This window comes from Ailuropoda melanoleuca, chromosome 1 (genome assembly GCF_002007445.2).
Source record: "Ailuropoda melanoleuca isolate Jingjing chromosome 1, ASM200744v2, whole genome shotgun sequence".
NCBI lineage: Eukaryota > Metazoa > Chordata > Mammalia > Carnivora > Ursidae > Ailuropoda > Ailuropoda melanoleuca.
Genome location: NC_048218.1, coordinates 131,780,789 through 131,798,129, shown reverse-complemented (window position 1 = coordinate 131,798,129; position 17,341 = coordinate 131,780,789). Strand labels below are relative to the sequence as shown.

General features: G+C 37.8%; 1 protein-coding gene across 1 annotated transcript in view; it reads left to right on the top strand.

Moving 5' to 3' along the window:
* GNAT3 (G protein subunit alpha transducin 3) overlaps positions 1-17,341 on the top strand; it is a 51,842-nt gene that overhangs the window by 33,887 nt on the left and 614 nt on the right. The window contains exons 5-7 of the mRNA XM_002918261.4: positions 3,766-3,894; positions 14,218-14,347; positions 14,543-14,696. Coding sequence (XP_002918307.1) covers positions 3,766-3,894; positions 14,218-14,347; positions 14,543-14,696 — 413 coding nt within the window. The remainder of the gene's footprint in view (positions 1-3,765; positions 3,895-14,217; positions 14,348-14,542; positions 14,697-17,341) is intronic.

The window sequence follows — 17,341 nt, the reverse complement described above, 5'->3', positions numbered from 1 at the left end:
AGAAGGGGGTAGGGGTCTGGGACTTGAGAGGAAAGGAATGTGTTTCACAGAGCGATAAGAGGAGATGTTTGGTAATTAGATATTTGTCCTGCCATGCAGAGGTCCCTGAGATAAAACATATCTCTGCTACACCGAGGGCAAAGACTCTCAGTTTAGATTCTTCTAGGTAGTGGAGGGAGGGGCAAGGGTTCTTTTGAACCTGCAGGGTCCCGGCGCCTTCAGCTCAAAATAATCCACATGCCAAAGTGGCACATTCCGGTATACAGGGGGTGTGCTGTCCTGAACCCCTTCAATAGCTGTACTTAACAGATGTAGTTTGGGATATACATTAGCAATTAAGCATTATTTTTCCATTCAAATATTCTAAGAAGTATGTTTGCAATTATACCATCATTATGTTTACCAAATACTTTGCTCTTCAATAGCAATATATATATATATTGTATTGTTAAAATGGGAAAAGGAAATAACCTTTTATTGTATTTTCTTTTCTTTCTAACCTTCAGTTTTAGTTTTCCTGTTTTGACACACAAAATATATAATTTACGATGGAACTATCACATTATAGATTCAGATTAAAAACACTTATCTGTTCAAATTAAACACAATTACACATTTGTACCCATTTTGCGAATGTTGCTCGTAATGGTTTTAAATACCCTGGTTGATTTACAGACCAGTAGAACAAGAAATCTGATCCAACCCTCCACCTTCACTCCCACCTCCGTGTCTACAAAGATGTTTATTAAAACACCCCCAAATTTAAAGATGAACATTTTCTGCCCTTAAAGGCCCTTAAAAGAAGGATGAAATAAAACACAAAGGAAAACAGCTGAATGGCCATTGCTTTCTTCCAAAAATTCACAGATTTTTTTCAAATACTGCATTACATTCACATATTACAACTAAATATAGTATCAGATAGGTACCACACCCATGTTTATTTCATATGTATTATATGGGACAATGGCCACTTCCCCTCTCTCCCTCCCTCCCTTTCTCTTTCTCTTCTCCCTCTCTCCCCCTTTTCCCCTTTTGCCTTTTTTCTTTTTTTGGTCAAAATAGGATATTTATTATTTTTTCAAACCTAGAGCCTCTTCAGGGAGCCTGGGTGGTGCAGTCGGTTGACCTTCGGACTGGGTTTCGGCGCAGGTCCTGATCAGGGTCAAGGCCAAGATCTCAGGATTGTGAGACCAGCCCAGCTCAGGCTCTGTGCTCATGAGGAGTCTGCTTAAGACTCTCTCCCTCTGCCTCTGCCCCTCCCCACGACTCCCCACCCCCATCCACCCTACCCCCACTCACGTGTGAATGCACACGTGCACTCTGTCTCTCAAATAAATCTTAAAAAAAACAAACAAACAAACCTATAGTCCCTTCAAGTTTAGGCTAACAAAGAAGTAAGTCCTAATCAGAGCATGGAAGGCAATGTCCTTGACAACACAACACCAACCTGCCCTCAACAGTATTAGCAAACTGAAAGGAAAAGGGCATGACAGTGACAAAAGGGGAAAGATTTACATTAATACTTCATGGTTTACTGATTGAGTGCTATTTAAATCTAGTGTGCTATTTAAATTCTATAAGCCATAAGATTTAACAAAGACTTTACCAGGAAAAAAAAAAATACTATTTTTACATGACTAGAAAAAGAATCAAGGTTTTGTTTGATTGGGTTTTTTGTTGTTTAACGATTTGAGCTATATGTACGTTGGGCTTCTGGTTTAAGTTCTAGACCACAAGCCTGAGCACTCCAATCTTATATTTATTAAAAGCAGGCATCTTAAATGCAAATTTGTCACTCTGCTAAAGCTTCTGCTTTGCTTGAAATCATTTGTACATGCAAATGAAAGTACATTAACTGTGTCTTTACCAAAGTATTCATTTAGCTATCATTAAAATGAATTTAATCGCTATGTTGACAGGTTTGCTTTTGTTGTTGTTGTTCCTTGTGAACCAACTGACCAACGCTAGATCCCCTATATGCAGAATTAGTCAATAGGAAATTCACAAAGGACCTGGCTTCACAAAATAGAAAACAGAAAACAGAAAAATCTTGCAGTATTTTCTTCTGACATATCTGTATCTTGATTTTTTTTTTTTTTTTTTTTTTGCATTTAAGAAAAATTCAGCTTTATTAGAATAAAGCATGGTGATAAATTTTCACATCACACATACACGTGTTTCTGAACTGTGATTCCCTATTTCATTTGGCCAAAATCCCTTTGGGGCATTCACTCAGTTTTTTTCAGCTCAAAAGCAGAAAGATACTGCAAGAATAAATTATCCGTATTGCTGTTAATTTTTTTGAAAATGATAACATAGTTTTGCTGTTTAAGGCATTGTGTGAGGTACTAACACATAATAACTCTTCAACTTAGCCCCGAAAAATTCAACTTTTTTTTTTTAATGGCAAATTTTATTTTATTTTATTTTATTTTTTTAAAGATTTTATTTATTTATTCGACAGAGATAGAGACAGCCAGCGAGAAAGGGAATACAAGCAGGGGGAGCGGGAGAGGAAGAAGCAGGCTCTTCGCAGAGGAGCCTGATGTGGGGCTCGATCCCAGAACTCCGGGATCACGCCCTGAGCCGAAGGCAGACCCTTAACCGCTGTGCCACCCAGGCGCCCCTAATTGAAAAATTCAACTTTTGAATGATAAGTAATATTTAGCTAGACTCTAGCCCTCAAATTCCATCTGGATGGATGGATGCCCCCTGAGATCTTCCTATTTAGCTACGTATGTGAACTTAATAAAAGTCTGTAAGGTTTTTATGACAAAATTGGCCATTATATTAAACTATCTCTATTTAGTATATTCGCAGAAGTAGCCATTTTGCTAAGCTATTAAAGTGTTAGTAATGAAAGTCTAGAATAGTGGTTGTCAACTGTTTTGAAAGCAATGAAATACTTCTAGTTTAAAGACATGATCTGGTTTCAAAAAGGAGGCCAGGAGCAGTTTCTGTCCTCTCATCTAACAGACTCTCATAGAGCACCCAGTTTACTCAGACCTATTCCTCCTCCTTACGAACCCTACATCCTGTGGACAAAGGGAGGGCAGTATTCAGCTTGGTAATGGTAGGGTTTTTAAAGAAGTCCTCCAGCAAAGAGTTAAGGACACTGACACACGGGTGGAAGAGAACAGTAGGAGTGAATGCAATGTCTAAGTCCAGCCTTCTGTCCCTTGGCTGGGTCACCAATGTCATGAGTTAGTTCCATTGTGAACCAGCAAGAAAGTCAAAGGGTTTTGTTTTATTTTAATTGCAATGACTGTATATAATCTTGGCACTTTACACAAATGGTCTGGAGTCCTAAACTAGATAATCTGTGGAGAACAACATTATTGCAACCAATTACTCTCTTAAAATTCAAGGTGCCTAAATTCAAACTACAGCATTTTTAGGATAGTCTAGTGCCTAGTATTACAAGATAGCATTTTGTTTTTGGATGATCAAAACCCGAAAATAGAACTTTTCTCTGAAATATGTCCATACGCCATCAATTCTGTTGCATACACCTCCTAAAACACAGGCTTAGGCAGCATCGATCTAGCAATCATTGTTAAGAGGCCTCCACGGGTTAGCTGTGGGCCGCACGTAGCATTCCGCCGCATCTGTCCACCGAGCTCCGATGAGCAGAACTCAGAAAGCACTGGTCTAGAGCTCACTAATTTTAATGGGCCCTGAAGTAAAAATTCATTTGTACCGAATCCTGGTCTCTTCGAACATAAATTTGAAAAATGTACGCTATTTTTGTTGTTTTATTAGCTACCTTAATGATGTCGACAGAATCACAGCTCCTGGATATGTCCCAAACGAGCAAGATGTGCTACATTCTCGAGTGAAAACAACTGGAATCATTGAAACTCAATTCTCCTTTAAAGATTTGCATTTCAGGTATGCACCCTTGTCTTTTCTAATCATCAACGGAAATATTCAATATTTTTTCACAGAGAAAGGTCTAACCCATATTCGAGTTCAGGGAGTGCTTTATCCTTCCCAGACCTGGTTCACTTTCAGTACCACCTGCTCTTACTGCCTTCCTGCGGTCCTACACCCACCCCTCATCCTGAGCCCTACCCCTTCCTTAGAAACATGCCTCCTCTTGACCAGGTGGGAGCTAGATTTCAATTTCCTCTTGAAATTGATATCCTACTTTGGAGAAAAAAAAAGAGAGAAAGAGAGAGAAAATATTTAAATAAAATTTAGGTAACAGGTGGCACAGATACTATGTCCTTTGCCCTCCAGTCTCCCATTTGCCTGAAATATTCTTATTCATTCCCTTAATTTAAAAAATGCAAATAATTGAGAGAACTATTTGAATGTGATGCTATTTACTGAAATAACAAGACCTATTTTATAAGAATGTTTTGGGTATGAAAATGAGTCCACTATTTTTATTGCTGTCACATTATCAAGACCTTTCTAGAAATGCTACTGCAAAACCATTCATTTACTATACCAAGAAATGGAAATCCAAACCGTAGTGTTATAAAATGTCACAACACTTAAGTGCCTCTCCCTGTGGATTGTGGATAAGATGGACTGTTAAACATTAAAACCAGGTTCCAGATGTACCACTTAATAAAATGAAAAAATTAATTAAAAATGCAATTAATAAATTCATTCATGGATGCAAACTGGGAATATTTTTTCAAAGTAGAAAAACCGAACAAAAGTGACATGAATTATCTGTATCCATTTGTGAAGCAAAACTGACTTTGGTGGGATAAAAGCTTTAAAAATGTTTTTATTATTAAAATTGGTGAGACAGAATATCTAATTAGAATGCATGTTACATAGATAGCCAAGATATTTTCAAGTTAATATCAAAGAAAGCTCTTCAAAATTTACACCTGAATATCAGGTCCTCAAATAGTTAATTTTCTGACAGATGAGTCAAAGATCAAACCCGGACAAAGGGACTGCCAAGACTTGGATCAACATCTACTCTTGGCAAATGTGAGCAGTTTGTCTTCAGTCCTGTCATGGCTGTCGTGCGGTTCCTCTTTGGCAACTCCTTTCTCCAGATTCCTGGTTTTTGATCCAGTCTCTAAGGCTTTCCGATGGGAATCCAAGTCCAATTGCTAGGACCCTCGCCCGTCCTAAGCCTGTCAAAGCATTACACAAGCTAATGGAATTTTCTGGAGTTTAGACTGGATCATAAACCAGCTATGAAAATTTATTATCACATATTGAATACCTAGAAGCTTACAACTCCAGTCAGTCCATGCAACACCAATTTAGTATCTTCTCAGAAGTGGTCACTGTCATAAATTATCTGTTGTATGTATCTGTTCTTTGAACATTCCAAACCTTAAGGCCTTTGCACTTGCTGTTCTGTTTGCCTAAAATGCTCTGACGCTGGATCTCTGCAAGGACTGACTCCTTCTTATCATTAAGATCCCCAACGAGCTGCTGTCTCCTCACAGAGCCTTGATCGTTCTGCTGTCTCCTCACAGAGCCTTGATCGTTCTGTCTACCATCCCCACGTATACTTGTCACTACTATACCCAGTAATGTGCTGGTAAACGTATCAATAAGCTCTCTGGGACAGGGGAAGAGGAAAGCCTGATGTGTGGTGCTTGAAGATTCCCTTGGTATAAAAATACCGTAACAATGGCTAATTGCCACTTAGCAATGTGAGGTCACTAAACACAGTACGGGGAAGAAATGCAAACAGCTCTCACTTGCCCTACCAATGTGAGCCAATGCCTTTTACAACATTGAAATGTCACACTATTTTGTTCTTTAAAAAAAAAAAAAAACACCTTACTAATACATGAAATCGCCTTCTTTATTTGTTTGGTCTTTTGTTTCTGTTTCTGTCTCATATGCTCTGAGCTCCGGGAGGGTAGGAGCCGTGTCTTTACAGTACCATCTCTGTGATTATCACGGTTGCTAGCGCAGATTAGGCCTATGGTCAGCTCTTGCCGGATGAATAAATGTGCCACGCCAATCACTGTATGGACCCTATTCGTACACACTCCTTGAAACATGTTGAACTGAGTATTCCTGCCCTTACGTTAGACAAAGAGTAAAAAAAAAAAAAAAATGTAGACTAAAATGGAGTAAAAGATTTCCCCAAGATCATACATAGACGTGCTAGAAATGTGATTAGAACACATCTAACTTCCAAGACCACACTTCTTACACTACATACCTCTGTGGCTGTGAAATAAATCAGAGCAGAAACCATTCTTTCTCCCATAGATCAAGTGCTCCTTCCAGGGTAGCTGATCCTTCATTACTCCCTTCAGAGACAAGAGGGAACAGGGGATAAAGTGATAGCCTGGGGAGCTCTCTCTCAGTTGGCAGGGCTCTGGTACCTTTGAAAACCAGGAGACATGACGACTGCCAAAGAACACCCCAAACCTCAGAAACTCATGTTCATTTCCTGGAACACCTATTTCTCTCAGTACCAAATAATATCCATAAAGTTTTAAAAATTATATTGAGTAGAATACAGCATTTTCATTAATTTTTAAAAAAATAAAACCTTATTTTAAAGATATGGGACCTCATAATAGGCCTCTTCAGATTATACCTCTAAACCCCCACTGGTGCATCATCGTTTTCCTGTCCTTTCTCAGCTCCATGGTTTGTGAGGCACTGAGTCCCACAGGTAGGTGATTGCCTCTGTTGCTTTCCTATCTCGCTGGCCTGAGGAAGGCCTAGGAAAGGGCTTGCTAATTCTCTATGACAGCATTAATGCTGAAAAGGAGGTGTCTGGGAACTGGCTTGTAAAGCCAAGTTAGGACTTCTTTTTGAAGTAACATTATCTACACTACACAACTATGACCTCTTTGCCATTCATTAGAACAGGTCTTTAACTCTTTTTAATAGGTTTTGCTTTTCCTCCCACTAAAGAGGGTTTGTTATTAGAAGGCATCTTCAATAAGGAAATGGAGAATATTAAAATGCAGGGAGTTTCTCTAAACACAAGTGTTTAAACAATTAAATCTTGAAAATATTTAAATTTTACTACAAAATATAAAAAAGGCAACTCTACTTTCTTAAGGAACTATTTAAAATCACTTAATCACATGTTTAAGTTTGATCACAGCAACTGAGATATATTAATCCCTTAATAAATTCCCACAGTTAAATCACTTTTTTTTTTTGGAAGGGCTGAATAGGATTATCTAAAGGTGCACAGGCTTTTGTAGTGTAAAATTTGGTAGTATTTCAAAATAGAAAGTATAAAAATAAGATACCTTCCAACTTCATTTCAGTAAGTGCCCAGGTATTAAAATACATTACATTAGCATTGATTTGTATTCACATAGCATACATCATCCTATGATTATTTAAAACTAAAGATTAAATTTGCATATTAAATTAGAGAACTGTAGAATTTTAAACAGGAGCATCAAAAGGAAAAATTCTCTCTGCCAATATACTGCACCATCTTCCTGTATCACCTAATTTAATGGAAATTACCTTAGAGTTCTTATCAAACCAGAACTCCAACAGTCTAACATAAAAGAAATTATCTTTACAGAATTATCTTTACAGATGTTAAAGTACTATGTAAATGGAAAATACAAGTGTGAGCTCTTTTATCATTATAAAATAATTCCTCAGGGCAAAGAACTTAAAGATTTACAAGGCTTATCAAACAATTACAGAGAAGTCACTTCCTAGTTGTTCCACAAGTAAAGAGGATTGAAAGGACATAAAACTATGTCAAAGAGAAGTCAGCAACTATTACAATGTAGAGCTTCAGGTTTTGTTAAGTTCAACATAACTATTTTCAATAATGTTCGAGTGGATCTGTGATAGGACATAAATTATAATTTTCTTGAATTTTAAGGTGATCATGTGCACTGTGTTCCTCTTTGTGGGGGTGTAAGTCAGCTTAAGAGTGAGTCTGATTGTCTACCCAGCTGCTAGATCCCAAGTTAGCTTTATCGTTGTCTCCTAAATCTCACAGAGCAATAACTCATAGATAACTATTTATTTGTTTCAGTATGTGCATAGTCAATATTATCCAAACAGTAAGCTCTATAACATGTCTAATTTATTCTAGTGATATATTTTAATGACTTTATGAATTATGTTATTCAATAATGAAGAGAATTATCTACTGGGCATTTTAATTTCCGAACAGACACCACACATTGAGTAGAAAGTATATCATGTTATTAACAACTATGAGCATTTAGAGACCTGACTTTTTTATGGTTATAAGTCCTTTTGATTCTGTTTTTCTATCACTAGCAATTAAAGGATTTAGAATGATCTCTGTGCATAACTCTCTTATCCACAAATATTTACCCTGATCTATTTTCAGAACTTGGCACAGTAGGGAAAGACTTGGTTAGGCTGCTTTGCTATGTCTGTATAGTGATGACACAGATGTATATGGCCCTTTCATATGTGGCCATCTTAAGAAGTTATACCAATTCTGATACAACCAAGTATCTTAGAACAATTCCACTCAACAAAATAATTTAAAATAAATTCCAACCCAGATTAGGTCTGCTTTATCTGTGGTCAAACATATAGATGTCAGAAATTCCCTTTTTTCCAAGAGAAGTCACATACTTCATAGGAAGAGCAAAGACTTCTAACAAATTAGCTGCAGTACCATTAGCAATCTTTGGCTATCCTACATTATGTAATAATTTTGTAAGCATTACAAAGTACAGATTACTTCATTATAATCTATTCTAATATGAAGTGTGAATAATCTGGTATGGTTAAATATTTAGCCAACTGTTTGACACAAAGCCATAAAACTCAACAGCTTTCCCAATTGTTTAAAATAGACTACACAACTCAACTGCTGAATATAAAGCCATAAAGCCCTGATGACTTGCCCTACATTAATGCCATGAGTAGTTAAACAAATAATCAATGTTCAGCTGTCACTTAAAAGCCTTGCCTGTGGATTTTTAGCTGTATCATACAACTCAGACATTTAAAAAGCTTTTTTTTAATTTAAGAATTCCAACTGAGCTATCAGACTTAATAAGGAAATATGTATTACCAAACAAACAAATAAGTAAAATAAAACTTCTTCACCCAAATGAGAATTGCACATTCCATTCAATATCATTAATGCTCTGGTTACTTTCACTCCTCAGGGAATCAAGGCTACTCAATCTGTATCACATGTGCATTTACCTCATTGATAGTCCCTGCAGATTTGACCAATCCAAATATTCAGTCAGCAAGAATGCATGTTTTTCTCATAGTTTTCCTTTTGTTTTTCACAAAATGGTCATGATAGAATATATGTGTTCATATTCATGTATATTCTGATATATTTATATATTTACATATATTTTTAGATACGAGATATTTCTTATTCAATGAAATATTTAAGTAAAAGCTTCTACTTCAGGAATCTCTAAACTGTTTCAATAGGTTTCAATACTTCACAACTCTAAAATAAGCACCAAATTAAACTTTAGACGAAGAGCTAAAAGTGAAGAGAGATGTATGAAAAGAAATTATTACAACAGCAGCAAAAGAACACATAACTTCTTAGAGCTAACATATTATCCAATAGACTCAGTATGAAAACAAAACTCCAGCTTGTGGTCTGATTTGCTAATGAACATTTCAATTCTGTAATGGCAGGTGGCATCAGAGCAATGTTCTATGCTCCCTGGACCTTTGTCTCTAACTTCAACCTGAGCACATGCGCATACATCTGAGTCATAAAATGAGAAGGTAATTAGCATGCAGTCTAAGACTTTCAAAAGCCATTTTTAATCAATATGACAAAACCCTCACAGGACAAATCTTTGTCTTCCCTTCCTCAGGAGAAAGCTAAGCCTATTAAAACACGTTTAGTGAAGACTGCATGATACATTAAAAGAACAGTGGGCTAAGGGTCATATTACACATTATATCCCTCGCTAATTGTATATATTTACCTGAAGAGGAGAATAGCTACCCTTACACAAAGATATTAATGTCAACAGTAGGCTGTGAAGAAGCTGAATGATCAGAGAAAGCCAGGGGAGCCAGCGAGATTGCTGGGCTTGCTCTGAATTTCATCTTAAAGATTTTCCAAGCATTCTATTTCTTGGGAAAGCCAGTTGAGAGCATTACATTGTAGAAAAGAAAAATAGGGAAAGTACGTGAAGTTTCTGTTTCTCCCTTTTCCTGGGGAGTTTAAATTCCCTCCAGAGTTCATAAATTGGTAATACCCATATCTTGATAATTCTTATTACTGTTTTCATTGCAAGGGATTCCCTGCAATTTTTTTTCTGATTTTAAAACTATTAACATGAGAGAAATAAGGTTATCCTCCTTGAGATAAAATATTTGATCACTGTGCCAGGAATCTGAGCAGTTCCACTAATAGAATATCCTCAGATTTATGAGTTTTGAATATAATCAAATTGAAAATATAAATGTAATTTAAAAAAGAAATAATCAGATAGATGGAGATAGCTTACTTAGTTGGCCATAAAAGCAGAGAAAAAGAGGCTCAAAAAGAAACGATAGTTAGACAAAACCAAGTCCTATTGGGTGGGGAAAACTTAACCAAGGTGTCCTGGAATTTGGTTCCTACAGCAGTATCATTTCTACTGTGGAAACTGAATATTGGACTATGCTAGCACAGACATCTATCCATCAAGCAACTTTTCTCCTCATTCCACAATTAGTTAGCTCTCCATTGTGGGATGCCCACGATGGAAGCAAACCCTGAAAAGAGGACTAGAACGAAAGAGGAAACAAGGATTATGGAGATACTTACATGTTCAAATCTAGTGGGTGGAGATACAATGGGTGGTTTTAGTTTGAAAAGCTTACCAGGAGTTTAAACCTACTGATGCATAGTCAATCTTCAGCACACCAAAATCCACAAGTTCACGTATCTTTGTTCAACCACAGTTTTACATTTCTTTGCCAACAAATGATCCACCACATATTCGTCTATGACCAAATGGAGAATATACACAACACCCAGAATCCCGACAGTCTATAGTATTACCATTAAAATCGTAGAACAAAACATCTGGGAAGGGGAGTTTTACCTTTTTGCCCAGTTTGACAACACATAACTACTGTCTGACCTAGGGGAAGAAGGACAGACTTTACAGTGAAGGCAATTCCAACCTACTGGTGAGAGTTTAAGAGTTTAAAAGCTAACCGTGGACACTAGGTATTAACTGATAAGTTTATAGTTTAAAATTTGAGTCAGTTGTTGTGGACTGCTCACGCCCTGGCAAATAAACTCTCATTAGATGTGTTAATTTTAAGACACTATAATTGGTGGGAACTTATGGAGGAAATATAAGTTATGATCTAAACTATTTCCATTTGTCCTACATTTTATAATATCAATAAAGCTATAGATGAAATCTTTTCAAAGTCTGAAAAAAAGACTAAGAATACTTCTATAGATCAACAAAATATTTGACTAAAATTTAAAGGTCTGACTGCATATTAATTATCTTTGCTTCTATAAGAGTGTTGACTCGTTTTTAAAAATTAAATGTGTCGGTTGGTTTACACATAATATAACCTTAAAGTCAAAATTCTGTCCTCTTCCTCCATTTATATTACAAGTCTGACACTACAGACGGTTTGGTATTAGCAGCACCTACAATAGTGTTTATTGACCCTGAATTTGAGTTTCCAAAGCACCTAACTACTGATTTCTTCAACATTATCTTGAATATTGAGAGCATCTCCTCTTTCCATCTACTACTCAAGTCTTTTAGCATTTGGGTGTGTGTGTGTGTGTGTGTGTGTGTGTGTGTACACACATACGGATTTGAGGAATTCAGCTCTATATGTCTATTCTCTGCCTGAAGCCTAAAGTAATAGGATGTACTCTACAACGTATTCTACTTTTGGTTATCTTCAACAAGTCAGATGATTGGCATTTATTACCCCAGGTACAGGTATTGCCTTTGAAATCTCTGTACAGCTTGCATGTTTCTCGGTAATTAACATGTTGTGGGTAAACTATTACAAAAGCCGCATAATTTTTCTGCCTCTAGTCTCTTCCTTACCAAATCTATCTTCTGGACTCAGATCAAAGTGACCTAACATAACAAACAAGCAAACAATGTTAATTCCCTGCCCCCAAATCTCCCATAGCTCCCCCACTGATTGCAATATAAATGTCATCTTCTTGTGTAATACAAAAGACCCAGTTCATCTATTTCAGGACTAACATGCCAATTTACTTCCACCTGCTCAGATCCTGTGCTCTTGCTCTTTCCTCTGCTGCCTCTACCTGGAACGTTTTCCCTGACATTCGCTTGGTTCAATCCCTCATCTCCTTAAGTGTTTAATTAGCAGTTTCCAGGTAGTTTAGTTCAAATTGTGACTCGCCCCTGCACTCCCTATATTTATATCCTGTCTGTTCACACAGACATATGCACACACATACACAGGCCTCACCACCACTGCCACCACCACCACCTCCACATAGATTAGAATCTTCTTTAGATTCTAATGCCTGGCATGATCAATAAATATTCATTGAATAAATGAATAATTATCAGGCCATTTATCTCAATGGTTTTACCTAAGTTTTCACGTTCCCAAAAATACAAATTATGTGCTTTCCCCAGACATGCCATGTTCTCTCATTCCTTGATGACTGACATATGCACTTGATATCAACCCTCCCCATCCCATTAAAACCATCCTATAAAGCAATCCTTTATAGGAAAGAAAGTGATGTGAGAGAAAGTAAATGGAGATGGGGCAAGACATAATTCACATGGAGGCTCAAGGCGGCTTCCCTGTGGTGGAGACAATGACTGTAAGACCTGCGAGGTGAGAAAGAGGCAGGGTCATGTCATGAAGAAAGGAGTCAAGTCACCTGGGAAGGAGACGGGCTGTACCAAAGTCCTGAAGCAGCAAAAAGTTAGGTTTATACTAAAGGACCTTCAAGAGTAGCCTTGTGATTGGACTGTATTAAAGAAGAAAGTGGTATGAACTAAGCTGGGAAAATTAAGCAGGAACCCACATCGCCAGAGCCCTAAGATCAGCCTGTGTGTGGTTCTGTGGTTGAGAAGCCTGTAGGAAGTTGCAGAACTCTGGCTGTTGCCCTGCTGAGAAATGTCAGTGGCTTGTACAAGAGAAGGGGCCTTGGAAAGAAGTGGATGAATTGGGAAATGCATTTTGCACATGTATTATATGGAGGGTAAGGAAAAGGAAGTTCTTAAACATAACTCCTAGTGTCTTTACTGAGCTACAAGGTCGAGCCACATTTTCAAACACCTCCTCTGAGTAAGCTCCAAGATGACTCAGGCTGACTCAGGTTTCCCTCTGGGCTCACACTTTACCTTGTGTATCCGTATGTTATTATATAGGGCTGGGCACCTGGGTGGCTCAGTCAGTTAAGCGTCCGACGGTTGATTTCGGCTGGGGTCAAGTTCTCAGGGTCCTGGGATTGAGCTCTCTGTCAGGTTCGTGCTTAGCAAGAGTCTGCTTGAGATTCCTTCTCCCACTCCCTCTGCCTCTGCCCCTTCCCTTGCTTTCTCTCTCTCTCTCAAATAAGTATAATCTTTAAAATAAAATATCATTTATCATATAATCCTATAATAACATATTGTTTTTCTCTCTCCAAGACAGCAAGCTCTTTGAAGATAGTAACCGTATCTTTTCATCTTTGTGTTGGAAGGCCTAACACGGTGTCTCGCACAAAAAATGTGAACAATAATTGAATGAAGGAAGGAAGGAAGGAAGGAAGGAAGGAAGGAAGGAAGAACTAAGAGAAGAAGAATCTTAGTATCAGAACTATGTTAGCCTCCAATCTTTTTGTAGATTCTGTTCATTTAAGACTATGCATAGACCTTTTTTTTTTTGGTTAATTTTAGTTCCGGTGCAGTTAACGCGCAGTGTTCTATTAGTTTCAGGTGTACTATACAGTGATGCAACACTTCTACCCTATGCACAGACTTCCATCAAAAATCTCTCAAGTCTACTAAATTTCTTACTAAAACTGCAAACTGCTAAAAATTACCCAATCCCTCAAAGTCAGTATGCAATTTTATCTAGCTTGCATGAATTAAAAAAAAGAACAGAACAAGAAAAAAAGATGAACTTCCTCTTTTTCTGTAGTCCTTGGGCTGCAAATTGGGCAAATAAAATATTTTATAGTCAATGAAAATCAAAAGATTATCTTTTAAAGATATGAGAGCGTTCACTTATACTTCTAAATGTCAATACTAATGTAACATTTGGTGGGTAGTTCTAAGTAAGACTTGTTATTCTGTTTTATTTTTTTTAAAGAATGTTCGACGTAGGAGGACAGAGATCGGAGAGAAAGAAATGGATTCACTGCTTTGAAGGCGTTACGTGCATTATATTTTGTGCCGCACTCAGTGCCTATGACATGGTCCTAGTGGAAGATGAGGAAGTGGTGAGTCTCAAAGGAAAATAAAGCCAGGGTAAAACAAAACACAAAGCATTTGTGCTTCCCAACATTACTACCACATTCCCCAACTCAGGAAGATCCTCCAAACATAGATGTTACTTCTCGAGCCTGGTTTATAATGCCCAATGTTAACGTTTTGCAAATAATAATCCTACACACGCTCACCTTTATACCTGACAGAACAGAATGCATGAGAGCCTGCACCTGTTCAACAGTATCTGCAATCACAAGTACTTTGCAACCACCTCCATTGTGCTGTTTCTCAATAAAAAAGATCTCTTTCAAGAAAAAGTAACCAAAGTGCACCTTAGTATCTGCTTTCCAGAATACACTGGTAAGATACTTTTTTAATTCCCTACAAAATTCTTATATAGACCTATATTTTCCTATCTTCATCTTGAAAGGTAACATTTACGAAGTTAGGGCTTCTGATAATTGCCTGAGTCACGTGTATGATCCAGACTGGAAGGACTCTTGCAGAGAAATTGGAAACCCTCTCTACACTGTCGGCATTAGAGCAAAGCTCTAATGAATGCATGGCAGATGAGGTGGACCGGTCGGTGTTGCTACCCTGCGTATTACACAACACTGTGAACTATATCATCGTAAACATTATGAACAATATAATATACTCCAAATTGACATTTTTTAAAGATTAATTTTATTCGAGAGAGAGAGAAAGAGAGAGGAGAGAACAAGAGGGAAGGGCAGAGAGTCCGAAGCAGACGGTGCAAAGTGTGGAGCTTGACGCGGGCCGAATCTCAAGACCCGGAGATCATGACCTGAGCGGAAACCGAGAGTCAGACACGCAGCTGACTGCGCCCCCCACCCCCGGCACCCCCCCCAAATTGGCACTTTTTATGTATTTCCTAATGAAACTTTATAATGCAGTTTTCTCAAAGTCTGAATTAAGTTTCCTGAGGGACAGTTTGAATGATTTTGAGAATAGTGACATTTTCTCTTTCCAGTTTTCCTTTTCGGTTTTCCTAGGTCCTAGAATTCTTGTGCTGATCCTGTTAATGACTGCAAATGTCAGGCTCTGTAAGTGGGTTTTTTTTCCTTCAGAGACACTTTCCTTTTTTCTTTCTTTCTTTTTTTTTTTTTTGTATATAGTTACATGCTCCATTAATGAAATTGTGTGTAAGATGGAAATACTTATAATTTAAATGACAAACGGGGCGCTTGGGTGGCTCAGTTGGTTAAGCGTCTGCCTTTGGCTCAGGTCATGATCTCAGGGTCCTGAGATTGAGCCCCACATGGGGCTCCCTGCACAGCGTGGAGTCTGCTTCTCCCTCTGCCTCTGCCCCTCCCCCGCACTCATGTGCACGCTTGCTTTCTCAAATAAAATCTTTTAAAAAATAAAAAAACAAAAAAAAAAACACAAGTAGAAGTCCAATTCCACCACTTCATTTCATGGGTAGCCAGATGTTATTAGAAGCATGGCATTCTGTCAGAGTAGCTATTCATGCTAATCTAAAACTGGTGCTTCTATCTTTCTTCTAGCTTTGTAAATATTAATTATATGTTAACACATCTATCATGTGATTAAATAGAATCATGATTCCATGTTAAATATTACAAACTAAATATAGACTCAATAAGGCTCTGCATGTTTTCTTCTAACCAATAAACTGCTTTATTTCTTAGAGCAGGTTTTAGTTTACAGGACAAATGAATGGAAAACACAGAGTTCTCATCTACTCCCTCTCTGGTCAGCTTCCCATTTCCCCTACTATTAACACTTGTTATAATTGACTAACAGGTATTGATATGTTATAACTAAAGTCCATAGTTTAGTAGGGGCACTCTGTGTTATACGGTTCTGTGTTTTGCCAAATTCATGTCATGTCCCCACCATTACAATAACATACAGAATAGTTTCACTGCCATCAGAATCATCTGTGTTCCACTATAAACCTATGCTTTACCCCTCCCCTCCAACTTGTGGCAATCTCTGATCTTTTAATTCTATCTATAGTTGTGCCCTTTCCAGAATGTCATAGAGCTATGATCATACAATATATGGCATTTTCTGACAGACTTTCACTTTTCATTATAAAATGCAATATGCATTTAAATGTCCTCCATGTCTTTTCATGGGTTGATAGTCCATTTCCTTTTACTGTTGAATAATATTTCATCCCATAAGCCAGTTTCTTTGATCTTTCACCTATCGAAAGACATCTTAGTGACTTCCAATTTTGGCCAATTATGAATAAAGCTGCTATAAACATCTATTTCAGGATTTTGTGTGCATGTAAGTTTTTGTGTATGTATCTAGAAGCCCGCCTGCTGGACTGTATGGTAAGACTCTGTTTAGCTTTGTAAGAAACTGCCCAAGTGCCTTCCAAAGTGGCTGTACCATTTTGAGTTCCTGCGGCTCCACATCTTTGCCAGCATTTGGTGTTGTTAGTGCTTTGGATTTTAGCCACGTTACATGGTTTTAAAGATGGTCCCCAATGGAATTTTTCTCCTAGTTACAATAGAGTGAGGAACAAAAATCATATCTCCTTGGAAAATCTTCATGCTGCTGCCCTATCCTATGTTAGGTTCCCTCAAAGTATATTCTGTTATAAAGCCCATCAACACAGGTCACTTTTAGCTGCCTTGTGTTTCTTAGCATTTGTATTTTACTGCTGCCTTTCCCAGTTGATCCACTGTGTGTCCTGCTATGAGGCTAACCATTCCCGAGCCCACCCTTCATCAATGCTCCATTTAGCTCTATTGAACCATCAGTCAAGAACAGCTCTTCCTAGTTCTACAGATGTCGCCTCAGCTCCTTTGTTCGGTTAGCAATACAGCCCATAATCTGGCCCATACCATCCATTCTACTTGATTTGCTACAGTACCTCTGCAAAAATCTGTCCCTTCCATCCAGCTAGACTCTACAAAGAGCACATCTGACTCTCAACCCTACCCTCAAGTCTAGTGACACAGGCCTTTCTCACTGCCACTTTTTGGCCTTCACCCAGACTACTT